General features: G+C 40.8%; 1 protein-coding gene across 3 annotated transcripts in view; it reads right to left on the bottom strand.

Moving 5' to 3' along the window:
* ZNFX1 (zinc finger NFX1-type containing 1) overlaps window positions 1-25,612 on the bottom strand; it is a 359,279-nt gene that overhangs the window by 99,102 nt on the left and 234,565 nt on the right. For all 3 annotated transcript variants that reach the window (XM_044090129.1, XM_044090128.1, XM_044090127.1), the window contains exon 7: window positions 8,456-8,582. In XM_044090129.1, coding sequence (XP_043946064.1) covers window positions 8,456-8,582 — 127 coding nt within the window. The remainder of the gene's footprint in view (window positions 1-8,455; window positions 8,583-25,612) is intronic.

Below are 25,612 nucleotides of genomic sequence, written 5' to 3'. Positions count from 1 at the left end.
CTGGTAGCACTGGGGTGCTCTCAGGAGCCTTGAACCAGGTTTCAGTTACTGCACAGACATCAATGTTCTCCATACTGAGGAGTGCTTCGAGAGTCTACATCTTGAGATTTAGACTTCTGGCGTTGAGCAGCATTACCCTTAATTTTTTTCCATTTTTGTTTTCTAAGGAGATGGGTTTGTCTTTTGAGCCTTGCCTAAAAAAGGCACTATGGGGGTGGCAAGAGCCTTAGCCAATATCCGGAAGCCCAGTGGTGACAGATGCAAGCCGTCCCTTGCGAAGCAGCGTGGCTTGTCCAGCATGTCATCCCAAGCAGACAGACATTGGATCCCCCTAGAATGACACCAGTAATTGAGCCAATTATTAAAGCTGATCATCTTATCTTTGTATTGCGGAATCATTCTTGGTGAGGGCAAGATGCTGCTCAGGGTCAGGGTCATACCAGCCTGGGCTACATAATCAGAGAGCTCCTCTATGTCTCTTTTCATGTAGTCCAGGGAGGTACGTCTCAGGTCATTCACGCCGGCATGGACAATAACAGAGTCATATTTGTACTTGCTTTGGAGTGACTTGAGTGCGTGTGTTATGTGGCGGATCCTAGCTCCAGACAGGCAGCTCACTGTTACCCTCTCCTTGTTCAGCCTGGTAAGCGGAATGTCAGTGTGTCTGACTATAGAGTCACCTATTACTAGTGTATCAGGCATGGTGTTTGGCCTTAATGGCTGTGATTGTTTGACACACTGATTTATTGAAGTATGTGTTGCATGTGTTATGTTTTGAGGTGGTGGATTTTTGGGTGTCTGCTTTGGGAGCCTCTGTTGTTTTGGTAAGTTTTTTGTTAGAGCCTCCGAGTATGTCTTTGTGTTATTATGTGTTTGGTTTGCAGTTGTGGTAGGTCTATGTGGGACTGGGTTTGCTGTGTGTGTGTGGTTACCTTCTCCTCCTGTCTGGTCTTGCCAGTCCTGAGTTGAGAGAGTTCAGCCTCCAGTTTGGCTATATAGTTGCATCTCTCACATGTATTTGTGTTTGTTGGGAGGAGGAGAGGGTTGTCTGTGTACATGAGACAATTGTAGCATTGTCTCAAGATTCCCAGATTAACCAGCTGAATTGGAGAGGATTTAAGTAATCTACCACTCGACATGCTAGAATATTATAAGGGAGTGCTGTGCCTTTAAGGGAAGTGGGTACTTACAGGGGTGGTAGGTGGATGTAGTGCTTACTTTAGTTTGAGAGTGCTTACTTAGAAGAGAGGTTTTGAGAACAAGTGCTAGGCTTATAATAAAGCGAGTAGACTGATTATTATAAGAGTAGAGCTTTCTTAAGGGAAAATTTGAAGAGCAGACTTGGCGGAGCCAGAAAAAGTTCAACCTTGTTTAACCGGCGCTGCGCTATGCGCACAATCGTGCAAAGCCGTGCAAACGCGGATTTTAAACAGGGAACTTCAAAAGAGCTAGAAATGGTCCAAAACAACCAATTACTACAAGCTCTTGTGCTGAGGTCACTCCTTCAGGGACAGATAGGCTGCTCAAGGCTCCCCACTCCCACTGGTGAGCAAAGAAACTTCCTTCTATCCAAGTAAGGCAATGGACAACACAGGAACTACACCGCAGCCCAGAATACAGCAAAGCCTGTATACTGGTCAAAACTAGTCGAGGAGAGGTGGGAAAACAAGGATTTTTTTTGTTTTCTTTGTTTTTGAGATAGAAGCACACAGAAATGTAGGAAACAGTAATAAATCAGTTACACAGGCTAGCACACTTTAGTGGGCAGCCTCAACAGTTAAATTTAACAAACAAACAAACAAACTTTCGACCAATTTTCGACCAAATGTAACTTTAAGTGCAGATAATATATAATGCAACAAACAGCTAACAAAACAGTTTAAGCTTGTTCAAAGTAAGCAAGATAATGTATTTTAGATAAAAAAACAGCAAAAAATACTTAAATCAGGAAAGTAGTAGATTTTTTCAGTTCTCTGCTGCCAGGACCACTCTGCAGGACCACAGGAGCTGTTTGTGAGTAGTATAGCCAGAAAAAAATGCTCAGAGGTGGATTTTAAACAGGGAACTTCAAAAGAGCTAGAAATGGTCCAAAACAACCAATTACTACAAGCTCTTGTGCTGAGGTCACTCCTTCAGGGACAGATAGGCTGCTCAAGGCTCCCCACTCCCACTGGTGAGCAAAGAAACTTCCTTCTATCCAAGTAAGGCAATGGACAACACAGGAACTACACCACAGCCCAGAATACAGCAAAGCCTGTATACTGGTCTAAACTAGTCGAGGAGAGGCAGGAAAACAAGGATATTTTTTTTGTTTTTTTTGTTTTTGAGATAGAAAACACACAGAAATGCAGGAAACAGTAATAAATCAGTTACACAGGCTAGCACACTTTAGTGGGCAGCCTCAACAGTTAAATTTAATAAACAAACAAACAAACAAACTTTCGATCAATTTTCGACCAAATGTAACTTTAAGTGCAGATAATATATAATGCAACAAACAGCTAAAAAAACAGTTTAAGCTTGTTCAAAGTAAGCAAGAGAAGGTATTTTAGATAAAAAACAGCAAAGCACTTAACTTGTTTTATATGCATTTTTCTTTCTTTTTATATGGTGTTTTAAATTTGGATTAAATAATTTTTAACCCGCACAGTGAGGGTGTTAAAAATTATTTTGCTGTTTATGTGATTTGTTTGGAAGTGGAGGACTGGTTAACTCGAGACAGAACCTTTTTTTCTGTTTAGATACCTCAGTAGAGGCCAAAGAAAGGGGAACCACACCTGGCAAGTTCAAAAGGGAGTAACGAGGATTACAGTCACTGCAATGGGCCACTTTCTAAAGAAACTTTATCATTAGCTGGTTTGAAGGGTAAGCATACAAAAGACCCAGGGGCCAAGCATACAGGAGTGCATTCTTGGATGCTGGTCCCTGATGAGGAACTAAGTCAGAATAACTGCTGCACTTGGTGTTGGATGGGGCAGCAAACAGGTCACAACAGGGAGTGCCCCACTGCAAAAAAATCTGAGCGGCAACCCTTGGATTCAGGGCCCAGTCATGAGGAAGAAGAATGTTCCATCTCAAAGTATCCACTAAGATGTTGGATTTTCCTGGGATGTGCATTGCAGTCAAAAACATTGAGTAGAAATCACCCACTGCCAGACCCTCATAGCCTCCAGACAAAAAGGGTAAGAACAAGTCAGATACCCCACTATGGACATATTGTCTGTCTTGGAGGAAATCACACCCTTAAGGAGAATGTCCTGAAAACTTCGCAACACGAGGAGGACCAGCCTCATCTCCAAGACACTGATGTGAGGATTGGCCTCAGTCACAGGCTAAGTCTCCTGCACTGTCCTCTCTTCAAAATGCCCCACCCCCACCCCAGAAGAAATGCATCTGTTATGATTGTAAACTGAAAAAAGGGGGAATAACAGTCTCCCAGTGGACACCAGAGGACAATCCAACCACTGACTGATTTGACCCCAACAAACTTTCATCATGGAAATAGGAAAATCCATTGGATGTGTTAAATATGACCATTGGACTGCCAGGATCCAATGTAGTGCTCTCATGCGATACCTGGCCAAGGGGACTAAGCAAATTGCAGCTGCCATGTGGCCCAAAAGTCTAAGGACAATATATGCTGGAGGCTTTTTGTGCACTAATAAAGAGTTTGCCAGATCCCAAAGGTTCAATATTCTGGACTATGGAAGCTTGGCAACCTGGAAGACTGTGTCCAAATGGCATCCTATGAATTCCAAAGCCTGAAGTGGATGAAGCCTGGGCTTTTGGTAATTGACTGTGATCCCTAAGGAACTGGAAAGCTGGAGCAAGGTGTCCCTGGCCCTGATGAGGGATGGTCTCAAAGGGGTACTTAGGAGCCAATCATCCAGGTAAGGAAAGACCTGGAACCCCAAGAACCTGAGCCACGCTGCTACCACTAACATACACTTGGTGAACACCTAGGGGCAGTGATAAGAATGAATGTTAGTGCTCTGAACAGATAATGACTAGCTCCTAGCTGGAAGCACATGAATCTCCGGGACTGCCTCGCAATCTTTATATGATGGTAGGCATCCTTGAGATTGACTGAGCACATTCAGTCGTCCTTCCTCAACAGAGGTAAGATTAACTGCACTGTGACCATCTGGAACTTGGTCTGCTTCACAAACTAATTCAACTTGCTCAACTCTAAAACCGGCCTGAGGTCCTTGTTCTTTTTTGGAACCCAAAAGAACCTTGAGTAGACCCTGGATCCCAGTTTGTCTGGTGGGACCTCTTGGATGACTCAACTTCCTAGCAGCTTCTGAATTTCTATGGCTGCTGCTCTTCTCTGACAGAATGGAATATTTGGAAGTCATCTGGGAGTTAGACAGGGGACTTCTAAAAATGGAACTGAGTAGCCTCTGGATACAACTCTTAACATCCATACATCTTAGGTGATGGCCTCCCAAGATTTCAGGTGCAAAGCCAATTGAGCCGCGACTCCTCCAGAGAAAGGAGGCTGGGTAACTCTTCTGGGTAACTGAAAGGGTCTCCCGGAGAAACCTCCACAGAAGCCCTGGTCCTGCAGACCCCCCTGCCATGAATGTGATGTCCATTGTGGTTGCCCCCCACCCGCAGCAGAGAGAACCCTCAGAAGGACCACTTGAAAGGACTGATGAGATTTCCTGAAGAACAGATGCTTCCCCTTCTGTTTCCAAGAAAATAACCATTGAGGGGTAGCAAAATGAACTGCAGTGGCAGACAAGTGTCTTTCTATCTTGCTCACTCCTGGTCAAAATGTCTTTAACCTTTGGTTCAAAAAGAGATAAGCCATCAAAAGGGGTGCTAACACAGGATGTCTTAAAGGAGTCCACATAATCACACAATCTCATCCAGACATGGCCACAAATAGCAATGCCAATGTCAGCCACCAGGGACTTACCATCAGCAGCACTGGAAAGAAGATGTATGGACACATTTGAAATAGGCTGAAGGGTGGACTTCTAAGCTTCTGGAGATTGCTGTGTATTTACTGCTCTTGACACTTCTTACACAATGTCCCACTGAAGCCTGGTTAAGTGAGCCAAACAATTTAGCACCCTCAATGCAAAGATGGCTGCAGTGTAAGCACACTTTTCTAAGCGGCCTAATGCCCGAGACTCTCTATTCGGTGGTTGTCAGTGGATGGACTGAGGAGGTCTCCTTGGAAATGTCCTTTATGGTGGCAGACATCACCACAATAGCATACACAGTGGGACCCTTACTCCAGTGAAGCCGATCCTAGGGGGGCAAGAATCTTGTCTGGATTCTTTGGAATTGGTTCCACCATATCAGGTTCCTTCTCGACTCTCGGGACACTAAACCAATAAGTGCATCCATAGGAAGAACCACCCAAGATGTGGATGGACCCACTCCAAAGGCCTCTAAAAACACACACTACACCAGAGAAGGTGCTTCAGCTGTCCAGTCCTTGCGTTGGTGAAGGAGCTCCAAATGATCACCAAAGGAGGTGTCTCCACAGGGAGATTTGTGGGACTCTTCTCCTTCCTCAAAGCTGATGTCCTCAGTAACAGACTCCTTGGGTGAGTCCAGGTGCCTCCTCTTACACTGCCTCTTCTCAGTGACTTCCCACCCCATAGAACAGGGAGAGGAAATGCAAGAGGCTGGGGGCCCAGAGCCAGCTGAGGAGTAGTCAAAGGCACAGATGTGGAATGGGGGGGCAATGGTTGTGTTACACCACTACCTCTCCTGACAGAAGAACATCCTCTCCATAATATCAAACACAGAGGCAAAGGTAGGCTGTCCTGACCTAGAGGTCCTAGGTTCTAAAGACCCCCAAAGATGTGCTGGTATCCAGAGTCATTCCGCCTTGGCCTGACAGTGAGACCAGGGCCAAGCTATCAAAGACAGAAGTCCCAAGTGGTAGATATGACCCTGAAATGGAAATCATTAAACCTGATTCGCAGATACCTGCCTCAACCTGTCGGACCCAGGGTTTGTCCAGCTCCAACACAGCTGGTGTCAAGGAAACCCAAGGTTGGGACTCGAGTCAACACTGGCAAGGTTGTCAACTCTGGTCCTAGAAATCTTGGGTCTAAAGGGCCTGGGGGAGGAGACCAAGCTTCAGCCAAGGCACTGGGGTGAGGGTCCACAGCTGAAGGGATGAGGCCTGACCCCATCTGCACATATAAAAAGAACTACATCAGCTACTCCAAATCCAATGCCATGGATCGGGATGATCTAATGGAGGAGGCCACTAGTGGTGCCCTGGATAACAGCAAATGAGGCAATGGCTCCAACCTAAGATCCAAGCCGGGGAAGCTTGGATTTGAGCAGGAGAAGGGGAAGACTTAGGAGAGAGCACCCTTGGTATTGAGGGTGAAAAGGGGGAAAAAGCCCATCCTGAAGGCATGCCCCCAGTTAAAAAAGGGCTCAGAACACGGATGGCCAGGGAAGGTTCCTTAACACAGACTAAAGGCAAAGGGGAATGACTCCAAGGCACGGTAGCCAAAGGAGGTTGGGTCTGAGGCAGCAGAAGCCATGGGTGATTCGCTCCAAAGATAAGTGACTCAAAGGTTTTGTGGCCAATGACAGCGTAGAGGCCACCTGGGAGAGCCAAAGGTCTTGCGACTTTCACATCCAGCTGGCCAGGAACAGGAGCAGCATCCAGTGCCGACCACTTACAGTCTGCCTTAGAGGGTTTTGGATCCTTAGCATGGTTGTGACTCACCTTGACTTAAAGAGGCCAAAGAAGACTCCCCCAAGAGAAGAAGACCCTTGAGGATGAGCTTGACTCTCCTTTCATTGACCACCCGAGAGCCGAAGCCTCACAAATCGTACACAGGGACTCTAGATGAGTGGCCCAAAGATAGTAAACACAGCAGTCACAAGCATCCTGGGAGGAAACCTTGTGATCTCAAGACACACATTTTTCAAAGCCTTTCTCTATATTACTAACACACACACACATACACACACACACACACACACACACACACACACACACACACACACACACACACACACACACACACACACACACACACACACACACACACACACACACACACACACACAAACCTACTATCAAGAACAAGTCCCAAAAGGTGAGAAAACAACTACCTAACCTGCCTAACTAACTAACATTTAACAACTCTAAAAACTACAAACATATCACTAACAATAAACACATACTATCCCAATAGCATTAGAAAAAAAAAAAAAAAAAAACAGGAAGAAGAGCAAACACCCTGTTCAAAAAAAGGATACAGGAAGGAGCAAATCATTGAGCTACCGTCCATAAAAAAAGAAAACTAGATCTAGGACGATTCTAGTAATGTGAACGTTTATTGGTACAGGAGGTGAAGCCTGGTGACCTGAAGTCTTGGGAATCAGCAAGCATCACAACTGATTATCCACAGGTTTAACTCAGACAGAAAGGACAACATTGGATCATACTATTTTACTTACACTCACATCAGAATTCTGTACCTGTAAAATATATTTTTCTTCAAACCCACTGCAGACAGCATATCTATCTAAAACACTAATGTCACCCTCCCAAAATTCCAGGCTTGTTGCGGAAATATTCTAATATTCTCTCAGTCCATTGGTTTTATTCAAATGTAATGCAGGTTTATTTATTTTATAGGCCTCCCATCATTTAATAATTAGCATTTCTACTTTATTATTCATCTTCTACATCTCCCTTTACTGCCTGTGTGCTGCCCACTAAATATACCAGTGTAACACCACAGTTAAACAGATAACAACTGATGTGACACCAGTCTATTTACAGTCACATACTAATCAGACACCTTAACAAATTAGCATGTTCTCAATCTCAAACCCATAGACATTTTCTCAGTAACAGCCTTGTATCACTTTTGCTTCAATTGAAAACAACTTTTCAGTCCCCAGAAATAATAGAAGTGCATTAATCTTAGTACCCATTTTTATCACTGTCACAGTACAGAAAACATTCTCCCCTTCCCAAATGTTCAGTTTAATGTTTCTCTCATTTTGTCACATTTGTATTGATCCCTTGAAAATTGTGATGATACACTGCTATTAAGTATACAAGTGCATCCTTATTTGCTAAGTAATATCTCATTGAATAACAGTGCCAAGTTAGTTTTCATTGTCAGATTAAAAAATTATAAAATTGGTGGCAAACTTGGCCTTATAAATCACATGCATGTGTGCTGGGGAATGTCGGCACACCATACAGCACCCTTCAACTCATACTAACAAGGTGCACATACCTCTATGCCACTCCCCCTGTAGCTGCTACTGTTTTCAGAGTTAACATCCTCCTTCACTATGACATCCCCTTCAATATATACTAACATAAAATGCTCTCTTTTGTGAGAGTTTGAATATTACTTTAACTCTTTATTCTTCTGAAAGAATGTCTTCCAGACAGTTCTATACATTTGCACATTGAAAGACTGAAGCTCAAAACCACACTCACCTGCCCCCTCAAATGCAGGATGCAGCCTATAATCACGAGTTCGAAAAAGTACTGCAGAGCCAAGTCCCAGCCACTCTACAATAACAGATGTTTGGCTGATATTGAAAGGAAATCCATTTTCATCCACCTGTTAATAAAGAAAAAAAGGAAATTATAAACTAATCTTGGTTTCTTTTTCTGTACAGATCTGTAAGTTTTCATAACCCTAGTGACATAATCAAGAGACTTCCATGATGGCTGTACAGTAACAGTTTAATTTCAGCTTTCCTAGTGTGAAAACAGAAACTCAGAAAAGACAGCCAGTGAATTTGTATTCTGGGGTAAATTTCATTTACTGGCTAGTAAATACACTGCCTGGATGTTTCTGTGATTTAAAAAGCTTGTTTCAGCTACATATTGTACTTATTTTACTGCCTGCACTTTAACAAAGTCATTTTTGTATTTAAATTACCTGTTTAACTGTTGTAGGCTACACACTCAAGAGTGATAGCCATTTCTGTGCATTTAAAGTGTTTTTTTAATGTTGTTGTTGTTGTGACTTTCGTCTTTTCCCGGTTAGGGGTCGCCACAGCGGAACTCCGGTTCGCTAATGATTGGCAGTTGATTTTTACGTACCGAGTTGCCAGCCATGACGCACAACCTTCAACGAAGGTACGCCCATTCACGCATGTCTCCACGCAGAAGACGCTCTAACTGAGAGTCGAACCGGACAGCGTCTTACTGTGAGGTGACAACACTACCGCAGCACCACCACCGCTGTTTTATTTTCTGAAAAAAAAATACTTGTTTTCCTGCCTTTCTAAGCTAGTATAGTCCAGTTTTCATGTTAGTGCTGAATTCAAGGCTGAGTTACAAGTTTCTGTGTTTGCCCATACCTTACTTCGATAGAAGGAAGTTTCTTCACCTGTGAGAGAGGGGAGCTTTGAGCAGCCTATCTGCCCCTGGAGGAGTGGTTTCAGCCCAGAAATTAGTAGTTTATTAGCCATTTTGGGCTAATTTATATCTCTTTTATTTCCCTGCTATAAAACCCGCATTAGAGAAGTTTTGCTCACCGGGCAGCGCCGGTTAGCTAGGGTATAACTACTCCCAGCTCCTCAAAGACTGCTCTTCAATTTTTCCCTTGGAACTAGACAAACTTTCAACTTAAGCACTCAAACCATTCACTTCTCAGCCTGGCACTTGCTCAAAACTCATAGCAAGCACTAATAAACCTTAGCACTAGACCCACCATACTGTAGAGAAGGACAAGGCTCTCTGTTCGACCTTACCAGTCAATCAGTAAAACAGTTCACTGTTACCTATCCAGGCATGTCCAAAGGGCAGTTTCAGATGTACTCTCCGGTCCAACTGGTGAATCTGGGCATTTTGAGGCAATGTTACAACTGCCTCATGTACACAGACAACCCTTTACTCCGAACACCAAGCACTAATACATGCAAGAGATGCAATTATACAGCCAAACTGGAGGCTAAGCTCTCTCAACCCAAGACTAGATCAGATAGTCAAGAGGAGAAGGGAATTACTTGCATCACACCACCAGTCTCACATAGACCTATGAAACCAGCACCGCAAAAAACACAAATAAATACACGAAAACATACTCGGAGGCTCTAAATAAAAATCTGCAAAAGCAACAGAGACCTCCAAAGCAGACACCCAAGCAACTTCCACCCCCAACACAAACCATGAAACACATACTTCACAAAACCAGTGTGCCACGCAATCACAGCCCTAAAGGCAAAATAACATACCCAACACAGTAGTAATAGGTGACTCTATAGTCAGGCACACTGACGTCCCACTCACTAGGCTGAACAAGGAGAAAGTTACTGTTAACTGCCTGTCGGGTGCTAGGATCCGCCACATAGCACAAGCACTCAGGTCATTCCAAAACAAGTATAAATATGACTCTGTCATTGTCCATGTTGGTGTGAATGACCTGAGCCGTACCTCCCTGGACTACATGAAAAGAGACATGGAGAAGCTCTCTGATCATGTAGCCCAGGCCGGTATGACCCTGACCCTGAGTAGTATCCTGTCCTCACCAAGAATGATACCATGGTATAAAGAAAAAATTATCAATTTCAACAATTGGCTAAGCTTCTGATGTCATTCAAAGGGGATCCAGTGTCTGTCAGTCTGGGATGACATGCTCGACAAGCCACGCTGCTTCACTAGAGACAGCTTGCACCTGTCACCCTTAGGCTTTTGAATACTGGCAAAGGCTCTTGCCACCCCCATAGTGCCTTTTTTAGGCAAGGCTCAAAAGACAAACCCACCGCATTAAATAGCACAAGTAACAAAAAACTGAGGGTAATGCTACTCAATGCCAGAAGTCTAAATCTCAAAATGCATGCACTCGAGGCACTCCTCAGTATGGAGGAAATCGATATATGTGCAGTAACAGAAACCTGCTTTAAGGCTCCAGAGAGCACCCCAGCACTACCAGGCTACAACTCATACCATACATTTCGGCCATAAAACCAGGACCGAAATATAAAAGGTGGGGGCGTATCCATACTCATCAAGGATACCCATACCTCCAGGTTAGTGGCACAGAATGATGTTTCAGAAATCATCCACATGCAACTAACAATGGGCAAAACTGAAATTCAAATTGTAGCTTGCTACAGATCACCCAACATGTCCCAGTACCCCCATTCTGCATTTCTGGAAACACTGGGAAACATAAAGGTCCTACCAGACACCCTGATATTGGGTGATTTCAATTACCCAAACATTAACTGGAGGAACAACTCAAATACTAACTCCCTTGCCCAACATTTCTTAGTAGTTATAAACTCAAATGCATAGTAACCTCTCTTTTGATAATCACATTGCCAAAGTGGTTAGAAAATCCTTCTGTGGCCCACCTAATCAGAAAAGGGTTTGCATCCAGACCAAAAGAGGTCATTGTTCCTCTCTATGCATCACTCATCAGACCCATCATAGAGTACAACTCCCCATTTGGGATGTACCTTACAAGACACCAGCAACAACTGGAAAAACTACAGAAGTACCTCACCAAGAGGATCACTGGCCTCAAACAGATGTACTATGCAGCTCGACTGAAGAAACTCCAGCTGTACTCGGTTGCATGCTGCCTACTCAGAGGCAATCTCTGCCTGACATACAAGGCCATGTCCAACCCAGAATTGATGGACATGCTCCACCTAAAGAAAACCATATCCCCTAGAGATCTAAACCTCACCACAACAATAAATAGGACATGCTGGAGGGGTAGATTCCTGTCCCAGATACTTCCCATGCTCTAGAACAAGATTCTAATCTACATTAGGCAGAGCTCCTCACTAACCCTCTTCAAGAGAAACCTTGACAAGTGGCTGGGAAACAAAAAGTTTTACCCTGGGGATCACTTCAATGGCTCTGCTGGACAGAGGCACCGAGAACTAATCTAAGGGGGGGCAGTGAAAGCCAACACATTCCGGCTAGGCTTATAAATGCCTTAGGGCAGATAGCCTAGTACCTACCTATGAACCTATAAAAAAGAAATTCAGAGTACCTGAAATAAAATCACAAAAGGTGAAGAGAAAACACTGCCTGGGAAAATCCTGCAACTGTTCCAGAAAAAGCAGTTCAAGCTCAAGTTTTGGTGCAAGACATGACTTCCCGTAATAAAGGGAAAACATAAGTCAAATATGCTCAGACCTGACTAAAATAAACAAAACACTGAAGCAGTGCACTAATTCAAATAAGAAAAGGCCGGACAAAAATGAAAGAAGCTTTAAACAGATATTCATATGAGCTGACAAAAGTGCAAAAATCAGAGGTCAAAATGAAAAGGTTGGCTGAATATGAAACTGCTCAAGAAGAGATGCTTCAAAAAATGGTAGAATTAGAGGACAGAGCTTGTAAGGAAAACCTGAGACTTTCTGCTATACTAGAGAAAGTAGAAGGAGCAGATTGTATTAATTTTATGAAAGTGCAAATAAGCAACTAGACTGGGCACATCATGTGTATGCTCAAAACCGGGCCATGAGAAAGCAGCCAAGACCTCTAATAGTAAAGTTGCAATCCTACCAGCAGAAAGAGTTGATTCTGACAAAACTGTGGCAGAAGGACAACATCCTAGATGTGGGAAACAATAGAGTGTTTGTGGAAAATGATTACTCGATGTATAACAGGCAGAAGAGGAGCAAATTTATTTCAGCAATCAGGGAATGTCAGGAATCACATGTGAGATTCAAGCTGCTGTATCCAGCTATCTTCAGAATATTTTTCATTAAGGGTCAAAATCATTTTGTGATGCAGAACATTCTAATAAGGAAATACAAAAATTTGTCCAAAAAACTGAGCTATCAAACAGAAGGGGATATTGCTTCTTCTTCTTCTGATAGTAAAGCCCATAGACTGACTATGCCAGTGAAACCTTTTCCAGTGTTCCAAAGGAAAACGACTGACAGAGAGAGAGAGAGAGAAAGCACAGGAGCTGACTGGGAGAATTAGGAGTACATTAGAAATGAACCAGAGGCTGGATTTGGGAGATGGAGATCAACAATAACAAAACAGCAACTAGGAAATTGATAAAATAAATGTGGGATTAAAAGCATTAATTACATTTGCGAAATATAAATGAAAAAGAAAACCTGAAGTATTAGCTTTTTTGCCTTTGTTAAACTTGTAGGGGACTCCAAAGCATATGCCCTATTTCATGTGATTAATGTCTGGAAGAACACTGAGGAGAGGGGAAGAGGAATGAAAGAGTTAACTGTAAGTAAAACAAAATTTTGTTCCTAACAGTATTTTATAAAACATGACATACCCTGCATATTATAAAATAAAGCTTTTCAGTTAATTGTATGTGTAATAGGGATACTGAAGTAAACAACTGCCCCTGTTTTCCCTTCTTCTTTCTTTCGTCTTGTTCAGTTTTAAGAAATGTAGGTAATGTAAAAAGAAAAGAAAGCCTGGACAAAAGGGCATGATATAAGCAAAAATTGATAAGCTTTTTCTTACTTTTGCATAGGAGAATGACTGGATAAAGGCCCTTGGCTTGATCTAATAACAAGTTTTAATGGGAAGCAAATAAATAAAAGAACACTCAATATAACGAAAAGTATTCCTGTAGCAAATAAATGTTCACAGTTCAATATTGTGGTGGAAGGAAACTGTGCATCTGGTTCATGTTTCTATGGAATCAATCCGATAAGGGGACAATAACAACAGAATAATTGTGTTTTTCAAAGGCTAGGAGATAATGTTTTCTGAAAGCATTCAAGTTGTTTTCTACATCTGGGAGAGAAATAAATATAAGACATAAACAGACAGCACTTAGTGGAAGTAAAAGCACAGACTGTATCATGTTTCCTAGCATGGATAATCTTCATTATAGGTTAATTCAGGTTTGTCAGTGTGGCTGTCACTCTGGGACAATTGTTTCTATTACGAGGCTTCAACTTCATTATTTGAAGATGTACATAGTTGTGTGTGCTAATAATAAGTTAATAGGTTCTGGGGTATTCTAGGAGTGCATTTGTTTTTGTTATTCTTTGAAGGCCTTCATTAAAACAAAAAGTCTTGTAAGATGTGACATAGGTTCAAATGGAAACAATTGTATAAAAGATCAACCTGCCAAGCATTAGTGTATGTATGTAACACAAAAGCTGAAACTAGACATTTAATAAAGCTGTTATAAGTAACAGGTGGGGATAATAACTTCTTATCATAATGACAACACTTTCCATACTCTCTTTAAATGTGAATATTCTTAGAGATCCATACAAAAACCTACATTAAACATATATAAATATATTTACAAAATGCAAAGTTCAAATAGTTATGCTACAGCAGACACATTTGGAAAGAAATGAGTATGTGAATTTGATAAGGAAATGATTTAAGGATGGTTATTCAGTAGAATATGTAGGACAAAGGAAATGGGGAGTACTTGTATTAACTGACTGACGAGCTCCAATAATGATAGAAGAGGAAAAATAATAATGGTAGATTTGTAGTACTAAGGGGCTGTTGGCAAGGGTAGAGGATTACACTGGCATGTATTTATATTACAAATAAAACCTGCTACAATGGAGCTTAGGAAAATCCTGGGAGAAATAATCAGCTTTCATCAGGGAATATTACTTATAGGCGGGGACTGGAATTTGATTTACAACAATGAGGATGTATTTGGAGGCCTAGAAAGGAAAATTCCACAAAATGGGGTAGATTTTTGAATAAATTAATGAAAATATTTGGTATGAAAGATGTGAATTCAATAGTGGGAGTTTGGAGAGAATTTATATATTATTACCCAGGGTACAAAAACTGGGCTAGGACAGACATAAATGATATTTCACAGAAACAGGTGCATTTACTTGAAAGGTCTGATACTCTTCCAATAACTACTACAGATCACACACCAATAATAACTAAAATAAATACAAGGTAATGAAATAAAAACAAGATACTGCTGCTTCTCCAACTATCTGTTAAAAAGAAAGGAATTTAAGTAATATGTAGTGGAAATTATTTGGGAGTTATTAGAAAAGACAGAAATATCTTCTGAAAATATAGCTAGGGAAAAAGAAATACAGAGCACTTGGGAAAATATCAGCTACAAAAAGTGAGGAAGAAACACTGACTGGACAAAGTTCTGCAGCTGTTCAACAAAAAGCAATGCAACCTCCAGGCATGACTTCCAGTAACCTACAGGAAGATATAAGACAATTGCACACAGATTGGTTTAAAATAAACAAAACACTGATGGAATATATCAGCACAAACAACAAAATGCTGGAAAGAATGGAAGAAGCTTTAAACAGATATTGAGATGAGGTGATGAAAATCAGAGGATGAAATGAAGAAAAAGTTGGCTGAATATGAGACTACTCAGGAAGAGATGTTTCAAAAAATAATAGAATTAGAGGACAGAGCACATAGGGTAAATTGAATTTTTGGAAGGAACAGACTGCATTAATTTATGAAAGCACAAATAAGCAACAGCACTGGTATTACACAGCAGGAATTGTTAGTTGAAATGGCACATCGTGTGTATGCTTCAAACATGGCTATAAGGAAGCAACCTAGACCTTTAACACTAAAGATGCAATCCTACCAGCAGCAGGAGCTGATTCAGACAAAACTGTGGCAGAAGGACAAAATACTAAAAGTGAGAGACATGAGAGTGTTTGTGGAGAATGATTACTCATTGTATACCAAGCAGAAGAGGAGTAAATTCATTCCACTATTCAGGGAATGTCGAGACGCAGGTGTGAGATTAAAATTGCTATACCCAGCTGTCTTCAAGGTACTCTTTCCTGGAGGAACAAAATCATTTTTTGATGAAGTTCATGCTAAGGAGGAAATACAAAAGTTTGTCCAACGAAAAGTGAGCTGTGCAACAGAAGGAGATTCTGCTTCTTGTTCTTCTGGTAATAAAGACCACAGAGAGGCTACACCTGTAAAATCTTTTCCCTGTTTCAATGGAAAACATTGGACAGAAGGAAGGGACCACAAGGGCTGACTAGAAGAATCAAGAGTAGATTGAAAATGAATTTACATTTTACAGGAACGTGTGCATTTAATTGAAGGTTTTGATATGCATCCAATAACTATTTCAGATGATGTGTCAATAACTACAAAAAAACATGGGTAATGAAATAAAAACGAGACACTGGTGACTTCCCACCTATCTGTTGAAAAGAGAAGAATTTAAGGAATGGGTAGTGGAGATTATTCAGGAGCTTTTCAAGAGGACAGAAATTACTTCTGAAAATACAGCTAGGGAGAGGGATAAAATTAAGGCAGAGTTTTAAAAATCAGGTGAAAATAAAAGAAAGGAAGATATGGTTAAGAAGTAACAAGAATTATTTAGAAGTTCTGACAAATGTTAAAGTACTGTAGAATAGGGGGAATTTCACAGAACAAGAAGAGGATCAACTGCAGAATGCTAAGAAGAAAATAAGGGATTACCTCAATAATATATACAAAGTTAGAAAGATTGCTGTCAAGCAGCTGTTTTTTGATAACAACACTAGAGCACAAAAAACTTTTAGCACAATGACTCAGGCAACACAAAAACGAAAGGGCTGTTGCCAAGCTTAGGGAGCCCATAACAAGGAAGGTAACAAGAGATCCTGTAGAGGTATTACAAATATTTCAGAAAGTCTATGAAAGATTGTATAAAGCAGAGAAATATGGAAATCAAGAAAAGATACAATTGGAAATGTTTATGGAAGAATTAAATAAGCCGCAGTTAGAGGTAGATGAGGCTCAATTACTAACGGTTATGATAGTAGGAGATGAGATAAAAATTGCGATGTAGGAAGAGATGAGATATAAATTGAATGTATAACCAATCTACAGGAAATTCCCCAGGAACAGATGGTAATCCTATGGAAGTTTGGAAGCTAGGAGGGAAAAATGTATAAAGATCTGGAAGGTTTTGTTTAACAATATTTTATGAGGAGGAGAAGTACCAACAACCTGGAAGAAAACAGTGGTAGATGTAGTACCTAAAATGGTAAAGATCCGTCAGATCCAGCTTCATACAGGTCCATTCAAGTGTTTGTGTGTATAATAGCTAAATGAATGGCAAAAGTAATGCCAAAATTGACAGATATGGATCAATGTAGCTTTGTGGAGGGGAGGCAAACATTTGACAACATTAAGAGAACACTGATGATCCAAAATGAAGCAGAAAGTAAGAAACTGTTGTTGATGGGTCTTGATGCAGAGAACGCATTTGAAAGAGTAAGCTGGGACTTTACGAGCAGGGCAATGGAAGCATTTGCATTTCCTGAAAAAATTATAAGGTTGATTTGGAGGATATATGAGGGATTGGAGGTGAAATTTAAAGTGGGTGAGGTCTTCTATAATACTTTCTGCTTGAGCACAGGAACCAGGCAGGGGTGTCCTTTCTCCCCTTTGGTATTTGCATTATATTTAGAACCATTGGCAAATGAAATAATGGACTCAGAAATTCAAGGATATAACTGTATGGTAGTCAAGAAACGATGGCTCTATTTGCAGACGATATTATGTTATACCTGACAGAACCAGAAAGAGAAATTACAGTGTTGTAGAATATTTTGAGATAGTTTCAAATCGTTTCGGGATACAAAATTAATGAAGCTAAAAGAAAGGCAATAGTGGTAAATTATGTACCCACATATGAAATGGTTCAGCAATATCCATATTTATGCGGACATGATAAAATGAAGTACTTAGAAATATGGATTAAAAATGATTCTCCTGTGGGAACTAAGAATATGCGGGAAGAGACTAAACAAAAACTGAGAAAATGGAAGCTTTGTTAAATGGATATGGATAGTAAGCTACATGCAAGTAAAATGTTTTAGTCCTATTAGTCTTATACATAGATCCGGCATATTTTTATCAACCAGAAGAGAAGTTGTGGATAGCAATTAATAAAGAGCTGAAGGACTATATATGGAAGGGGAAGACGGCAAGAGTCAAGTGGGATAAGCTGATTCTTCCAGTAGAAGAGGGTAGATTGGGATTAACTGATTTGACGAGGAATTTCAGAGCTACACGTTTAAGGCTCCTATACACAGCAGAATTAGAAAACTATAATTCAAAGTGGAAAGGGATGATGATGAAATGGGGGGAAGCTGAAGAAACAAGGAGAGACTGGGATTTTGGATGCAGGTCTTTAACGAGAATAGCAATAATCAGACAGAACATTATACTGATAAAGTACCAGAAAGTATCCTAAGAACGTAGCCAACATGGGAATGGAGAAAGGAGATTCTGCCAATACGGATGACTGCAATTAGGGATATAGACAATAGGTAAGAGGGGGGCTGGAATTTATTGGAGAAAACTGGCAAAGGGACAAAGGTATTGGGAGCAAATAACTAGAGAGGGAAAGATGACAGAATGGGAAGACACCAAGAATTTATTTGGACTGCAGATTAGAGATTCCCTTCCCTATCAAGGATCGATATCAGAGTATATGCAAAGAAAAAGAAATAGGGGGTCCTAAATGAAAGACCAGCACTGGTAGAGTTTTTAGTAGAATCTAGAACAGAAGCTGCCATTAAAAAAGGAATAATTAGCAGAGCATATAAAATATTGCATGATAACTATAAGAATCAGAGGAGGTTAGAAAGGATTGGAAAGAAAGACTGGATAAGTAATTCACAAAGAAACAATGGGAGGATATATGCATGAATCCCAAATATGCAACAAAATCTAGAAGATTTATGATTTTTGCTTGGAAATGTTTACATAGATATTTTTATACCCCACGTAGACTCCACAGAATGTTTCCTCAGGTAGACAGCAAATACTGGAGTGTGACAGGGAAGGTAATCAGGAACGTATTTTCAGGGAGTATGGTAAACTGGCGGACGATTCTCTGCAGGATGCGCTGTCAGAGATGCTGGGTGGGCAGATTGGTGTGATGAGAGAGATGATTTTTCTGAGCTACTATACAGAATCGGAATTGCCTAGACATAGTAAAGCCTTGCTGTGTCAAATTATGGTGCTGCCAAAAAAGCAATTACTAGAAAATGGAAATCAAAATCTAAACCAACTATTCTAGAAGTAGTGAATATAGTAACAGAGATAAAACAATTGGAATTGAGATCTTTAGAAAAGGGTAGGAGGAAACTACATAGGAAAAAAATGGGAATTGCGGGAACAATACATACAGGGGAGGAATGAGGTTAAAAGAAGGCAGGACTTAAATGAGCTATGCAATGTCTGACTGAAAATGATTCGGTAAACTATAAGTTATGTATAATGTTTGCAACTTGGAGTGTGTCAGTATGGTTTGTGACATAAAATGCTTCCAACTAGGAATGTGTCAGTGTGCTTTGTTTTCATTTATATAAATGTATGATTGCCATGTCTTAAGTGATGGTTTAATAAAGATGTTTCTTGTTTCTTAAGCAACTGTTTTTTTATAATAACACTAGAACAAACAAACTTTTAGCAAAATGGTTCAGGCAACAGAAAGTAGAAAAGGTTGTTGCCAAGCTTAGGAAGCCTATAACAAGTAAAATAACCAGAGATTATGTAGAAGTATTAAAAATAGTTTGTAAATTTTATGAAAATCTACATAAAGCAGAGAAATGTGGAAATCAAGAAAAAGAACAAATGGAAATGTTTATGAAAGAAATATGCTAATGGTAGAGACAGATTAGGCTCAAGTGCTAAAAATTAGGATAGGCAATGATGAGATAAAAATGGTGATGTGTAACCAATCTATTGGAAATGCCCAGAAATAGATGGTATTCCTGTGGAAGTTTGGAAGCTAGGAGGGAAGAAATTGATAAAAATCTAGAGGATTTTGTTTAACAATATTTTAAAAGGAGGTGAAGCACCAACATCCTGAAGAAAGCAGTGGTGGCTGCAATACCTAAAGGTGGTACAGATCAAAAGATCCAGCTTCATATAGGCCCATTTCGATTTTAAGCCATGATTATAAAGTGTTTATGTCTGCAATAGTTAAAAGAATGGCAACAAGGATAGATATGGAGCAATGTGGTTTTCTGGAATGGAGACAAACATTTGACAACATTAAAAGAACAATGATGATCCAGAGGGAAGCAGAATGTAAGAACATACCACTGTTGTTGGCGGGTATTGATACAGAGAAAGCATTCCATAGCTCAGATTTTATGAGTAGGGTAATGGAAGCATTGATTATGAAGCTATATGAGGGATAAGAGGCAAAAATTGAAGTGGTGGTGGGGCTCCTCTCTGATGTGTTGTGTTTGATCAGAGAAACCAGGCAGGGGTGTCCTCCTTCCTCTTTATTATTTGCATTACATGTAGAACCACTGGCAAAGAAAATAAGGGACTCAGAAATTCAATTATATAATTGGTATGGTAGTCAAGAAAAGTTGGCTTTATTTGTAGATGATATTATTTTATACCTGATAAAACCAGGAAAGGGCATTTCAGTTTTGTGGAACATTCTGAGACAATTTCAAATCTTTTCAGAATACAAAATTAATAAAGATTAAACAAAGGCAATAGCTGTAAGCTATGTACTCACACATAAATTGGTTCAGCAATACCCATATTTATGGGGGCATGATAAAATGAAGTACTTAGCAGTATGGACTAAAAAGAATTCTGTTATGGCAGCTAAGGATATGTGAAGACACTAAACAAAAGATAATACAAAAACAGAGAAACTGGAAGCTCTGTTTTATGGACAAGACACAAGCAGTGAAAATGTTTTTAGTCCCTTTAGTTTTATACACAGGTCAGGCATATTTTTATCGACCTGAGGAGAAGTTGTGGATAGCAATTAATAAAGAGCTGAAGGATTTTACCTGAGAGGGGAACAGGGCATCAGTCAAGTGGGAATAAGTTCATCCTTCCAATAGAACAAGGTGGTTTGGGATTACCTGATCTGAAGGGGTATTTCACAGCTACATAGTTAAGGCTCCTATACATAGTACAAACAGAAAGCTATAATTCAAAGTAGAAAAGGATGATGAAACTGGTGGAATCTCAAGAAACGAGGAGAGTCTGGGATTTTGGATGCAGATCCTTAACAAGAATAATAATATCCATACAACATAATATATTCAGAAAGTATCAGAAAGTATTCTAAGAACTAAGCCCGCACCAGAATGGAGAAAGGAGATTCTGACTATAAGGATGACTGCAATTATCAGTATACAGAATATGTAAGAGGGGTCTGGAATTTACTGGAGAAAATTGGTAAAGGAATCAAAGTATTGGGAACAAATAATTAAAGAGGGAAAGGTAAAAGAATGGGAAGACACCAATAACTCATTTGGACTGCAGACAAGAGACTGCCTTCCCTATCAAGTATGGATATCAGAGTGTAGGCAAAGAGAAAGAAATAGGGGGATCGTAAGTGAAAGATCAGCAGTGGTAGACTTTTTAGTAAAATCTAGACAAGAAGCTGCTATTAAAAAGAGAAAATTAGAAGGACATATAAACAATTGCATAATAACTATAGGAATCAATCAGAGAAGGTTAGAAGGGATTGGGAAACAGACTGGATAAGCAGTTCACAAAGAAACAATGGGGGATATATGTATAACTCACAAATGTGCAGCAAAGTCTAGAAGATTAAGGATCTTTGCTTGGAAGTGTTTGCATAGGTATTTTTATACTGCAAGCAGGCTCCAAAGAATATTTCCTCAGGTAGACTGCAAATGGTGGTGGTGTGATAAGGAAGAAAGAGGTAACTGGGAACATATTTTTAGGGAGTCTAATGAGTTGGCAGACTTTAAAAACTCCCTGCAGACGACTCTATCAGATATACTGGGTGAGCAATTTGGTGTAACTAATCAAATGAACCAAAACAAAGAGCTAACCTGGAACACAGAAACATGGTAAGCCACAAATTAAAACAAAAAATGTTTAATAAAACACATAAAAGATAGGTTAGCGCTTTCACACCCGAAGGTGCTTCTTCAGGCCATATTTTTAAAACAGACACCAGAAACTTATATAATACAAGCAATTAAGCATCCGCCAATAAGGCAATTCAAGCAATCAAATAATAAGCAGCAATTTATGTGAGAGACCTCTAGACTTCAGGATAGGTTTTAAAGAAACCTTCCTATTTAGACCAATTGCTCATTGTTTGAAAGAATAAGGGAGCATCTTTATAATACTCAGATAGGGGACATTAGGAGTGCCCTAGCTAAACATACTACAGAGGCTGACCCAACACATAGTTTTAAATTTAGGGTTATAGAGGTGATTTGGGGAGCCAGCATGGGGGTGACCTTAGGAATTTTACTGAGATGAGGGAATTACATTGGATAGTTAACTTACAAGCTAAGTCACCTGGTCTAAAGCACTAGTTTCAGCTTGACCGTGGAACAGATTGTCAGTCTCAGGGTTGTTCCTTCTTCCAGCCACAAAAAGAAAAAGTTAAGCAAACAGTCTTTGCCACCACAACAGGCTTAACAATTTGCCACAGCCACAGGTAGGTGAGTCTGCTGTGGCCATTGGTCCCACTCATCTTTTACCCCAGATCCCTTTGATGTAACACCTGCAGCCACTATGGATCGGGGATTAGTCACATTCTCTGTGACGGTTGGGGTCTCCTCAGCAGGCAAGGGAAAATCATTCTTGTTGGTACTGGGAGAAGGAACAGGGAAGGTTTTCATGTGGTGCCAGAGTGCTGTACCCATTACTGGGGAAGCAGCGGCTGTCATTAGTAATACGGTTGGCCCCATTTTTATCCATCAAAAACAAAACAGAAAGCCAAGCATGTATCTACTTCCTCCTCAAATTTCTTTGGATAGGAGTAGTTTACTAGGACTGGTTCAGGGATTGATTCAGGCTATTGATCCTTCTATTAAAATAGTTTCCAGTAAAAGATGGAGGGGATACCTCCTGTAGTGAACAGAGTTAAGATTCTGTATCACAACTGGAAGATGCAAGGATAGATTCAGAGTTTACTCCTCAGACTTCTGAGTCAGACTCAGAGGAGAACTTGCTTTCTGATTCTTCCTGTGGATGTTTCTCTTTCTCTGAGACTACTGTTTAAATACTATGAGTTGTTAGCAGAGGATTTTCTAGAACTTACACCCATTACTCTTGTCCTGTCTGCATTACAAGGTGTGTGTCTTACTGCCTGAACATTTTCCTGATAGTCAGCCAGCTGTCCCTAAAAAGACAGATAGGCTATATAAAGTTCCTCAGCCTTTTAAAATTTTATACACTGTTCCCAAACCTGGCCTGACAGCTACAGCCTTAGATGACTTTTCTGCTGATAAGCACTTAGTTAATTCCAATACTACTCCTTCTAGTAAGAATTTGAAAATTATTGATAGGTATGGGAAAAAAAATTGCCTCTGTAAACTTTGAATTTCAGAATTTTCAATTGCAGGCTCATATGTTCATAGGTTCATAGGTAGGTACTAGGTTATCTGCCCGAGGGCATTTATAAGCCCAGCCAGAGTGTGTCGGCTTTCGCCGCTCCATTGATTAAGTAACTGAGCCTCTGTCAAGCAGAGCCAATGAAGTGATCCCAGGGGTGTACTTTCTGTTACCCATCCACTCGTCAAGGCTTCTCTTGAAGAGTGTTAGTGAGAGGCTCTGCCTAATGTAGTTAGGAATTTTGTTCCAAAGCATGGGGAGTCTCTGTGACAGGAATCTATCCTTCCAGCATGTTCTATTTATTGTTGTGGTGAGGTTTAGCTCACTAGAGCGCGTGGCTCGCAGTGACTTGGATTTCTTTAGGTGGAGCATGTCCATCAATTCTGAGTTGGACATGGCTTTGTAAGTCAGGCAGAGATCACCTCTGAGTAAGCGATATGCCACTGAGTAGAGCCGGAGTTTTTTCAGTCGGGCTGCATAGGACATATGTTTGAGGCCAGTAATCCTCTTGGTGAGGTGCTTTTGTGGTCTTTCAAGCTGTTGGAAGTGTCTTGTGAGGTACATCCTAAATGGGGCATTGTACTCTATGATGGGTCTGATGAGTGACGAGTAGAGGGCCACTATAACCTCTATTTCTAGATGCGAACCCCTTAGTAATTAGATGGGCCACATAGAAGGATTTCCTAACTACTTTGGCAATATGATTGTCAAAGGAGAGATTACTATCTACCTTGGTCCCCAGATCTCTTATTACCTCTTCTGTATTAAGGGGGCTGCCGTCTATGTGGTAATTCGTGGGTGTTTTGTTTTTCCCAAACGGGATGACTATGCATTTTTTGGCATTTAGCTTGAGGCCTTGGGTTTGACACCAGGTGTCTGTCTCAGTAAGGCCTTTTTGGAGGATGTCCGAGTCAGCCGGAGAGTCAATTATGGCTCCCAGTTTGCAGTCATCGGCAAACATGGTTAGCCATAGTCCTCCTGTGTTTGCCTGTACTTCTGAGAAATATATGCCGAACAGTAGGGGTCACAGAACTGAGCCTTGCGGGGCACCACTTGTGACTGGTTTAGAGTCAGACCTGGAGCCTGCTATTCTTACTTGGTGAGTTCTGTCTGTAAGCCAGTTGGCAACCCATCTTGTGACGTAGGGATTTATGTTCAGGCTGGTGAGTTTTTCTATAATACCCGAGTGAGGAATGGTGTTGAATGCCTTGGTGAGATCAAGGTAGGCTGTGTGAACCACCTTTCCCTCGTCTATGGCCTTGGTAACTGTCTCGAAGAAGTCAACCAAGTTTAGTAGGCATGATCTGCCCTTAACAAAGCCAAACTGGGTCGGATCAAGTGTTTGGAGGTTCCTAATGTCTTTGCTAATGAGTTCCATGATGATGCGCTCCATAGCCTTGCAGACCAGGCTAGTCAGGCTTATGGGGCAATAGTTACCAGGGTCAGTTGTGGCTCCTCCTTTGTGGAGCGGAATAACCATTGCTGTGCGCCATTCTATGGGCACGTAGCCTGTGGAGAGGCTGAGGTTGAACAGCGTGTTTAGGTGGGGGGTTAGTTTGTTCTGTACTTCGTGCAAGACGCAGCCTGGGACACCATCTGGCCCCATTGATGCTGTCTTTTTGGCTTTTGAAAGGGCTGTTTTCACCTGTGCTTCTGTGATTTCCGGGACACTACACTATTCCGGTATTGTTGTGGGCCCTTTTGAAGGTGAGAGGGAGGTGAAATTTGCACTGAATCTATCTGCCAGTATGTTGGCAATATCAGTAGGTTCAGTATATTTTGTGCTATTTTGCACAATCTCAGAGCATATCTGCGAGCTGCCACTTAGATTTTTGACATAGCTAAAGAAGGCTTTGTGGTTATCTTTTGAGTCCTTGGCTATTTTTCTTTCAAAGTTAGCCTTGGATGATTTTATGAGGGACCTTAGTTTCTTACTGATACTGATCAGGGATGTCTTTCCTTCTTGGGATTTGCTTTTTTCTGAACTAGTTTCCTCCTTTTGTTGTATAACCTGTTTATGGCAGGGGTCCACCAGACTGGTTACCTTCTCTTAGGGGACTGAGTCTTGGTTTTGCTAGGGATGGCACGATCCATGCATCCTTGTTGGTGCTCATAGAGTGCAATTGTAAAGGATTCTGCATCTTTGGCAGTGTTATCCTTTAGCATGGGGGCTGTGAAACTTACCACCTCTGACTTAAGTAAGGTGAAGTTTGCTTTAGAAAAGTTTTTCACTGTGGTTTCCTTGGTTGGGGGTGGTGGTGGGGTGTGGACATCCAGGGTGATTAAAGTTTATTCTGGCATATTGTGAAAGTATGAGGAAAGTTTTTTCTTGTGAAGAAAAATCTG

Source organism: Protopterus annectens, chromosome 12.part0 (genome assembly GCF_019279795.1).
Source record: "Protopterus annectens isolate FY-2018-M chromosome 12.part0, PAN1.0, whole genome shotgun sequence".
In the NCBI taxonomy this organism is placed as follows: Eukaryota; Metazoa; Chordata; order Ceratodontiformes; family Protopteridae; genus Protopterus; species Protopterus annectens.
This window is presented reverse-complemented; position numbering and strand designations above follow the sequence as displayed.